Source organism: Photinus pyralis, unplaced genomic scaffold (assembly GCF_008802855.1).
Source record: "Photinus pyralis isolate 1611_PpyrPB1 unplaced genomic scaffold, Ppyr1.3 Ppyr1.4_LG4, whole genome shotgun sequence".
NCBI classification, from domain to species: domain Eukaryota; kingdom Metazoa; phylum Arthropoda; class Insecta; order Coleoptera; family Lampyridae; genus Photinus; species Photinus pyralis.
The window spans coordinates 44,306,844-44,317,285 of NW_022170511.1; the positions used below are offsets into that span (position 1 = coordinate 44,306,844).

The 10,442-nt window shown below is 35.0% G+C and overlaps 1 protein-coding gene across 1 annotated transcript; it reads right to left on the reverse strand.

The window, feature by feature from the left end:
• Window positions 1-446: 446 nt before the first annotated feature.
• On the reverse strand, window positions 447-10,442 carry LOC116169168 (monocarboxylate transporter 7-like). The gene is made up of 7 exons (XM_031485193.1): window positions 10,216-10,442; window positions 10,026-10,169; window positions 9,702-9,983; window positions 9,510-9,654; window positions 1,496-1,788; window positions 1,338-1,441; window positions 447-665 (listed from the first exon to the last, which is right to left on the reverse strand). The coding sequence occupies exons 1-7, from the start codon at window positions 10,421-10,423 to the stop codon at window positions 447-449; spliced, it is 1,395 nt and encodes a 464-aa protein (XP_031341053.1). The 5' UTR covers window positions 10,424-10,442.

The following is a 10,442-nucleotide window of genomic DNA, read 5'->3' on the forward strand; positions in this document are numbered from 1 at the left end:
AAACTTACAATAAATTCAAAGGGTAATATTTGTTACTATACCCTAAACAAAACCACCTGTTTAAACAGAAGATCATAAAGTGTGAATCCAAATTGGGGGGGGGATATCATTAAAAATTAAATCAATAAATTCCTCTTTATTCTTTATATTTTTATCTCCAAAGTATCAACCAACGTATATGTACTTACCAAGTAGAATAATTAAATTATTATTATTAATTAAGTGCTGATAAAAATTAGATAACACTATATGCAAAAAAATTGCCAAAGAGAGCAGTGCCTACCTTTGAATGTGGACTAGATACTCAAAGGTGCCTACTAATTCCCTCCGTTTGGCGTACGTCTTCTTAACCTCACGCAAAGATACTCTAATAACCATGGAACTGCACATAGTACGTTCAAACTGTCTTAAAAAATGTATGAATTCTAAATTGGTCCACTTACTTTTTAATCCTGCCACATTATCGGCCACAATGTCCACTGCACTTGCTCTTCCATATTAGTTTTGAGATTTGCTGCCTCCTGCAGATGCGGATTCTGAATAGCTGTGTGATCTCTGCAAGCCTCTTCGGCAGATTCATCATTCCCAGCGGTCTCCTGATCCTCCAGATGTAATTCCTTGAAGTGGACAAATTTTCCATCGAGCATTATTCCGTTCCTCCTCAGCTGTCAAATCGCTTCCCTGTAGATGTTTCTTAGTTTAATCATTTTCTTTCTACGTTCTCGCATTTCTTCATCGTAGTCCCCCGAAAGATATATTTTACTGCCCTTAAGCTTTCCGGCGTTCCTCAGAATTTTTCTCTTGAGAATGTTGGAGACGCATATGCCACAAGCACGGGTCGATTTTTGACATCCAAATCCTCTTGATTTTCCTCGCTCGTGCCTTGGATCCCGTAGAAGATTACGTTGTTATATTGATTGGACGATTTCATGGTCTTGGGGGAGAATTTTTGGCTCTGGGTAGAGTTCTTAACAGATTCGCAATAGTTCTAAAACGTTCCCTCATGAAGTTCTCAGGAAAAACTTACAATAAATTCAAAGGGTAATATTTGTTACTATACCCTAAACAAAACCACCTGTTTAAACAGAAGATCATAAAGTGTGAATCCAAATTGGGGGGGGGATATCATTAAAAATTAAATCAATAAATTCCTCTTTATTCTTTATATTTTTATCTCCAAAGTATCAACCAACGTATATGTACTTACCAAGTAGAATAATTAAATTATTATTATTAATTAAGTGCTGATAAAAATTAGATAACACTATATGCAAAAAAATTGCCAAAGAGAGCAGTGCCTACCTTTGAATGTGGACTAGATACTCAAAGGTGCCTACTAAGTTTGTACGCTTCTGCAAAGATAAAGACAGCGCAGCGACTACCCATAAACGCCGCGCTGATCGACGGAGCAGCGACCAAAACGATTGGTCCATCACGAAAGCTGAAATTGACAAAAATTCACAGAATGATCCCAAGTTCCGATCTAAGCTCTTACCTGTACGGAAGCATGAGGCCAAAATTGCTCCGACGAGCAGCAAATTGCGGTTCCTCACCTCGGCGCACGCCGACAAAGTGAACAGGCCCACCCTTCCAAAGATGTCGGCGACGTAAAAGATTGTCAAAATCAATGTTGCGTCGTCGGAATTTACGCGAAAGCTTGTCAGTAGCAGGGGAAGCGACGAGAGGAAGCTAAAATCTGCTGAAATGCACAGAGACATCCCAATGATGACGTTGACGTAGATCGGATCCGTGAAGAGTCCCAGATCGAGCGATCTCACCAGTGAGTTCCTGAAAAAAAACAGAATCGTGTTATTGTGTCGTTTTGATTGGGTTTAATCAGAAATGGGATTCGACTAAGTCCAGGACAACATAAGGAATGTTCTGTTGTCAAAAACGTTCCTAGTTACCGTCGTGTTTGACCCGCTACTTCTTTCATATTAAATCTCCCTCCAGATAAACAATAGGATCATTTAAAATTAAGCGATTTCCCAAGTGTTCAGTCGGCAATCATAACCTTGTTTTAGGTATTTTGTGGATTGATCCAGAAAGCTCGTTTAGCTAAAAAAAAACAAAAAAACAAGGACTCTTCGCTTGGTCAGATTTTGTCTAGCAAAATTCTTTACTTATAATAATTTTCTTCCAAAGATCAACTTTAATCTTGATACTAGTAATACGTTTAGACGTGAAATGAAATTTCTGTTAGAAAATAGTTAAAAAGAAGACATGCCACGAGAATTTTGAAAAAATGTATTCAATTTTCAAAAATAAAAGAATGTTTCCCTTTGCAAAAATAGATCAAAATAAAAATCAAATATTAATTCTGCAATACAATTACTTAAAAATTACCTCTTTGATCGGTATCAGAAAGTGGTCATAGATGGAGTCTCTTCGAACCTGGTAGCGGTAACTTGTGGTGTTCCTCAAGGATCAATACTCGGGCCACTACTATTTTCGATCTATACCCTTAATCTACAGTCCTCTTTAAAACTAGGCAGTATTCACATGTATGCTGATGATTGTCAAATATATTTTAAAATACTTCCTAAAGAAATCAGTACAGTTGCAGACTCTATTAACAAAGATATAGCCGCGTTTGTAAATACAGCAGAAGACCATTGTCTCAATGTGAATACCGCAAAAACACAGTTGATATTTTTCGGTACAAAGTCAAATCGAAATCTTGCCGAAGAAAAAATATCTATCCAATTTAAAGGTGATCGTTTGAAACCCTCGAATGTAGTAAAAAATCTTGGACTATACATGGACAACCAATTAAACTTCCAAACCCATGTAAACTCAAAAATTCACAAATCATATAATAATTTGCGGCGTTTATATTCATATAGGCATGTGCTGCCACAAAACACAAAAGCGTTACTGTCTAATTCCTTAGTGCTGGCACCTTTAAATTACTGTGATGCCGTTTACGGACCATGCATAACTAAACAAACCTGTTATTCAAAAGGTCCAAAATAGCTGTTTACGTTTTATTTTTGGAATACGTAAATATGAAAGGATATCACACACCCTCAATAAATTAAAATGGCTGAACATGGAAAACCAAAGAAAACTGCATCGACTCGGACTTTATCATAACATATTAATCACGCATAAACCCCCATACTTGTTCGAAAATATTTCTTTTAGAACAGACGTCCATAATATAAATATTAGGAAAAAAAACTTTCTCACCATACCTCTCCATAAGACATCACAGTATAAAGGGTCGTTCTCCTACAATATTGCTAAAGATTATAATATGCTACCGGAACGTTTGAAAGCAATTAGAAACCCTGGAACTTTCAAGGTCATTCTCAAACAATACCTTTACAATTCTCTCTAACTTGAATGCCATTTGATGTCAGTGATTCGATAGTAGATAACACTTACCTACTTAAGTATGTAAATTACAAGCAGTATTAACTGGTTGAGTGGAAGAACAGCTCAAACAAAGGTCGTTAGTATGATCATTTAGAAAAAGCTATGCTGAACTCCGCCACTTACTACCTTAATTGTTTGATACCTAAACTGTAATTTCTTTCTTCGCCAAAACTTGCAATTGAGGTAATAATAAAGAGTATTATTATTAACATACATTTATATTTGCAAATGAAACATTTTCATAACAGATATGTTCCCATAATGAACTAATTATTAAACATCTTTATTTTACAGCAGATGAAAAATTGACATTTTAGTAGGTTTGAACGAGTCGCTCTTTAACCGTAAGGTGAATGACATCTAATCTTAAATTATTTCGTTCAAACCTATAAACAGCACGGAAAATTTATTAATAAAGGGTTGTTTAAGGGTTGGTTACAGATTATTTAAACGTAATCTATCAAAAAAACAAAAATGTTCGGTGTACTACGTAAAGGAACAACCCCCGCAATATAAAAGTGCTTTACATGCAGATATGAATGACTTAAAAAATTTCGCAAACCTAAAACAGACGGAAATTTATTAATAAAGGGTTGTTTAAGGGTTGGTTACAGATTATTTAAACGTAATCTATCAAAAAAACAAAAATGTTCGGTGTACTACGTAAAGGAACAACCCCCGCAATATAAAAGTGCTTTACATGCAGATATGAATGACTTAAAAAATTTCGCAAACCTAAAACAGACGGAAATTTATTAATAAAGGGTTGTTTAAGGGTTGGTTACAGATTATTTAAACGTAATCTATCAAAAAAACAAAAATGTTCGGTGTACTACGTAAAGGAACAACCCCCGCAATATAAAAGTGCTTTACATGCAGATATGAATGACTTAAAAAATTTCGGACGGAAATGCCGTAATCTAACGTTCGCTAAGTGCTTTAAAGACCAATTATACACGTGTATCTTATAGTATTTTTTATTATACCTGCAGTATAATTTAAAAATAGGAAATACAATGAAGTCATATTGACGTTATACTCGAATACATGTCTAATTAAGTGGGCTGGGTGTTCGAAATTTCACGATTGCCATGGAAATGTCACTTGACGTTTGCTTATAATCATCATCATCTTTGTAAATAAAACGATTTCCGTTGAAAAAGATAATACATCGTCCATTAAATCGCTTGTAAAATCTAAACAAACGTTGGTAGGTGTAAAATCCAAATCCAGTAAAGCCTATTATAAAGAATATGAAAAGTTGTTTCCATGGATGAATAGGAAGTTACTTACGAATACAGTCTTAAATGCATCCATAATGCTGGTATATATGAAGGAAATGTCAAAGGTATTTAAATCTTCTATATTTTGGTGCATTCATTCAAAACTTTAAAGGAATGCTGCGATTAAAAAGTGGAACAGATTTGGAAGCATACCCTAAATTTCGCGCGTTTGTGAAAGCTTCAACCAAAGGATAGGTACAAAAGCCAAAGAAATGTTCTGCATTTACAGAAAGCGACCTAAGAGGATTTTTTTATTTCATCCAGATGACAGTTTCAAAAGTCATACTTGAAGTATCGTTACTTAGCAAGCAACCGCACGTGTGAGCCGTTTTTGCACGCATTTGAGTGTTTAAAACGGAGATTGTGATTCAGGTATAATAAAAAAGTGCTTTACATGCAGATATGAATGACTTAAAAAATTTCGCAAACCTAAAATAGCCGGAAATTTATTAATAAAGGGTTGTTTAAGGGTTGGTTACAGATTATTTAAACAAAATCTATCAAAAAAACAAAAATGTTCGGTGTACTACATAAAGGAACAACCCCCGCAATATAAAAGTGCTTTACATACAGATAGAAATGTCTTAAAAAATTTCTCAAACCTAAAGTAGACGGAAATTTATTAATAATGGGTTGATTAAGGGTTGGTTACAGATTATTTAAACATAATCTATCTCTACAGCTCTCACACAATACGAGGGGAAAATGTGCTAATATTAAATAGTTCACTTTATATTGTGTATACAGCTTTGATTAATTAATGTCATATTTGTTATTTGATTAAAGCCTAAAGGTTGATGGTAAATTTATTACAATAGTCAACGAGAATGGCTTCATTGGATTCAATCATTCGAGAACTTTACTGAAAAATCCGAATATGTAGTGAAAGATGAAGGTTTGTATTTGAATACATTAACGACACATATAAAGTCTGTAGATTATGTGAATCCGGCCCGCTGGAACGCGTTACCATTGCATGCTTTGAGGTCGCAGACTTCACAACGAAAATTTCAAATTTTGGACGCCTTTTGAGGTCGTCGTGGCATCACCTTTTCATACCTTATCATAGTACACGAATTTAACGGCTATTAAGATACTCATATTCATTACGAAACTGGCCTAATTCTCACTCGTGTCTTAATAGCCCTCATTAAATGCTCATTGCATAAAATACTATTCCAAATATATTTATACTGCATTAAAGTACTACACAAATTTGGTTATAATTACAGAAATGTATAAGCTACTTATCAAGTTCTTGTATTTCTTTTATGAATTATCTTTATCTTGAGTGACGCAAATGTTCAAATAGTATTAGTGTTATTTATATGTTAAATGTTTGCAATTAATTATACGAAACCGGCTGATAAAATCTCTGAGACTTAGCTGGATCGTAAATTGTACGAAATTTGGAAATAAACTATGCAATTCAATTATTATTATGGTCAGTCTTTCTTATTAGAAGTCTTATGTAGTCTAAACGCACGGATTAAAATCAAGCAGTGATTAGTGTCTGTTTGTATGTCGTTCGTAGCACTAAAAATAATGGGAGATATAACAGTAGATCTCATTCTCCATTGCGTTCGAAATCTATATTAGTGTATTTGCGGTGTTTTTTTTGCATGTGTTTTAGTCAAGTTGTTAGTGTTGGGAATGGCAATGTGTTTTATTCAAATTGATTTTTGTGTTTTATCTATAAGTGGTCTATTACTGTGAATAGTTTCTTCTGAGTAGTGTCCTATCCTTATATTTATGTGTGCTGTTTTTAAGTATTATCTGTTGAGTGTATTTGTAGTGCCTTATCTGTTGTTGTTATTATTATTATAATTTTGGTCTTCAATCCGAAGAGAGTTCGTCCTTTATGGGACCATGCGAAAATGTGGCTTACTGTTCCTGTCCGCGGATAAAACCGTTTGGTTTGCTTCTTAATGGATAGGCAAACACACCGACACGGTACGACGTAAATCCCATGTATCTATTGATACACAAAGTCAACGAAATAGTTAAGTGGCCAAATCGAAAAACGACTCTGTTTCTTAGTTCTAACGGCATTTTATGAGCCATTTTGGCCACATGGTTTTTTAGATGTAAAAAAATGTGCTGAATCCGATTCTGGATGTTTCCAGGCCGAATTTTGCACTAGTTCACAAATACAGCGGCGTCACGATCTATTGTATTGTGTACTATTTAGTATTAAATTGTTTTCCATAATTTATTACTTATATATATACGTAAGAGTTGGTTAATTAACTTCATAGCTAGTTCGGAAAATGTAGGAAAATATATCCTGTGGTGATATATAGGGTGTCCCAAAAAAGCTGTGAATTCATTAAATTAGTGTTTTACATTTTCCTCGGCAAATTTTGTTTGTTATTAAATTTTGTGCTTTTTAATAACCGTTGGTAAGTATTTAAGGTTTTTTCCAATTACATATATAAATATATATATAAATAAAAATTGCGTATTTTTTCCAATGAATTCAAATCTGCATTTAAAAAAACAAAACCACATCGCATTTTTCAGATGATAACAAAAATGTGACTTTGATATGGAACACCCTGTGTATTATTACATAATATGACAGGTTATTAAATTCTTTATAAAACACTATAGCAAAAATATTTTAAATAACCAACATTTTCAAATTATTGACGATCTCCTAGGACGTAGAGAGTTTATAATTTTGCGGTGCCTGTCCATCTGTCCCGAGATCTGTTCATTAGCACGATACCTTGAAAACGAATAGACAGCCGCCGATTATGATGAAATACATTTGCCGTCAGAATTATCTCTATATTGTTACCGTGTTGTCTGTATAATGTACCCAATATACAAGGTGGTGACTTGCGTAACGCATCATAGGGATTTCAATGTAAAATTCATAACATGCGATTATATTGGCTCCCCAAATTATTTTAGAGCAAAAATTTATTAAGGTTTTTTATAGGAAAAAATTTTTTACGTCAATCAACCGTATTAGTTTTCAATTTTTTGCATAATAAAGACGGAAAATTGGAAAAATAAAACCCGCATCTTTTTCAATAATCTGTGATGCCATGGAATTTTGTAATACAAAAACTACGCCAATATCCGTCATGCCATGGAATGTCTGCTATAAAACAAATCAAATTCTATCAAAAAGTATTATATTTAGAAAAGCGAATTCAACATAAAGAAGGACCAAATTACTAAAAACGGTTTCCTAATATAACAATTTACAGTAAATGTTCGAATAAGTCACCACTAACTGCAAGACAGTAACCAAATCGATCATAAAATCCATTTCGAACTGCTGCTAATTGATAACTGGATATCTTTTTGTTTTAGAAAATTCCATGGCATAGCAGATTATTGAAAAAGATCCGGGTTGTATTTTTCCAATTATGCAAAAAATTGAAAACTAGTACGGTTGATTGACGTAAAAAATTTTTTTCTATAAAAAACCTTAATACATATTTGCTCTAAAATAATTTGGGGGGCCAATAAGCGCATGCTATGAATTTTACATTGAGATCCCTATGATGCGTTACGCAAGTCACCACCCTGTATAATTTTTGCAATTTTCTGTGCCTCCTGTATGTTTTTTAACACCTCAATCCGAAAAACTATGTAAAATGCGTCTGACATAAAAATTTATATATTTGGCCGTCATATTGGCCGCCATTTTGAAATTAGCCAAAAATCAGCTTGGCAACATCCGAATTCGGGTTCAGCAGACATTTTTACCTTCACCAAAATGGCTCACTAAATGCCGTTAGACTTGCGATTTATTAACTTTGGCCTAAAATAAAAAGTTTTTAAAAAATCGTAAAATCCCAATTGCGAATTTAAACATAATAATTCCTACAGATTAAGACAGAATCGTATAACTTGTAACTAAGCGGTATAAGTGCAAATAAAAAAGGACTAACAAGGCCAATTAAAGCACTATGAATTAGCGGTTGCAGCTGTTTGAGAAAATTAAGGATTTTGCTTTTGGCACCCTAAGGAAGTTAATAACATGTTATCTACTAAGCAATAAAGCAGCACATAACTTAAACCATGCCTTAACGAATAAATAAAAGCAATTTTTTACGTTTTATTACGAAGCTCTGGATAGGATACATAGGAAATTATTTTGTAAATTACAGTTGTGACTGGGAACTATACTAATTTACAGTTGTAACTGGGAATTATGCTAATTTACAGTTGTAAAGTTACAACTGTAAATTAGCATAATTCCCAGTTACAACTGTAAATTAGTGTAATTCCCAATTACAACTGTAAATTATAAACTAATTCTCAGTTACAACTGTAAATTAGCATAATTCCCAGTTACAACTGTAAATTAGTGTAATTCCCAATTACAACTGTAAATTATAAACTAATTCTCAGTTACAACTGTAATTTACAAAATAATTTCCTATGTGTCCTATCCAGAGCTTCGTATTATTAGGATTGCCCATCGCCGGGATAATCGAACGCGGAAAGTAAATGTTCCCCCGGATGGCTAGTCGCCGAGAAATCGGCGCCGAGGTGACCATCCCAGATTAAAATAAGGTTAAAAGGTACTCTCAAACGGCGCCAAAGTAGCATTTTGTTGTTATTTTGCTCTGTTTTTACACATTTTTCGGTTTTGGAACCCAAACACGAAACCGGAAACCGCTGTTATTTGTGATCTGCCATGTTGGTTCAAGGACCCAAAACAGAGCACTTGATCCTAAATCACCTAACATGGTCCTCTATTGTAACCCCAAATTTGTCGCACGAAAACGAAGACTTTCCTCCGTTCCGTATTTTGATATTTGATTTAAATCACATTCTGTACGGCCCACTTTGATGTAAACGAATATCTAACGCACTTACCAAATATGTGGACATATAGACTTGGTTCCCACATTTTGGCCCTCAGTCTCTGGGGACGAATTCAGCAAGTTCCCATCTTCGTGCAATCCACTCGCAATAGCTTCTCCCTTTTTTTCAATTAGCTTGCCTAATTCCGTTAACTCCTCTAAAAAGATGTTCAAAAATCGCTGCAAGAGCCTCAAAGTAGCTTACGTGCGTTGATCTGGTTCAAAGACACCTTTCGTTTCTTTGCGTACCATTCGACCGGATGCAAGCACATCATTACCGGCAGGCAATTTAAAGCGATCGCAGATTCGATGAGATTGGCCCCACGAAAACCGAAATTCTCCAGAAGAAACGAACCAAACGCCGGCAATGGCACACAGGAGAGTATTAAAATTATAGTCGCAAAATTGTAAGCCATCGCCTTCCTCTTGTCAAAATAAAGATTAAATGCGGTTAACATCGCGGGTAGCATTAATCCGTATCCGATCCCTAAAATGAAATTGAACCCACCCTGTGACAAAGGGATCTTACCTTGAATTACAGAGAACGACAGAACAAACTGGTATAAATTAGTAGCGAAACTGCCACCTAGCATTCCGATGAAATTCAGAACCGCGCCCATCACACCAACTTTACGATACGACATCTTCTGCAGCAGAACGTTCGCTAACAACCCTAAAATTTACATGGCAGAGTGGCATGATTAAAGCGCGTTTTTTACCTGTACTCCATTGTGCGAAAAAGTAAAGCCCAACCGTAAATCCCGTACCTCCGGCTTCGTCCCCGAGACTCCTCATGAAACCCCCAAAGATGATGCCAAAGGTAACCAGAGGCATGAACGTACAGAAGTTGGTAACCGCTATGGCCATAACAATTACGAATCCCCATCCCCCGTCAGGGGGTGCGAGCGAGTACTCAGTTCCGCCCATAATTATTAATGTACTGCGA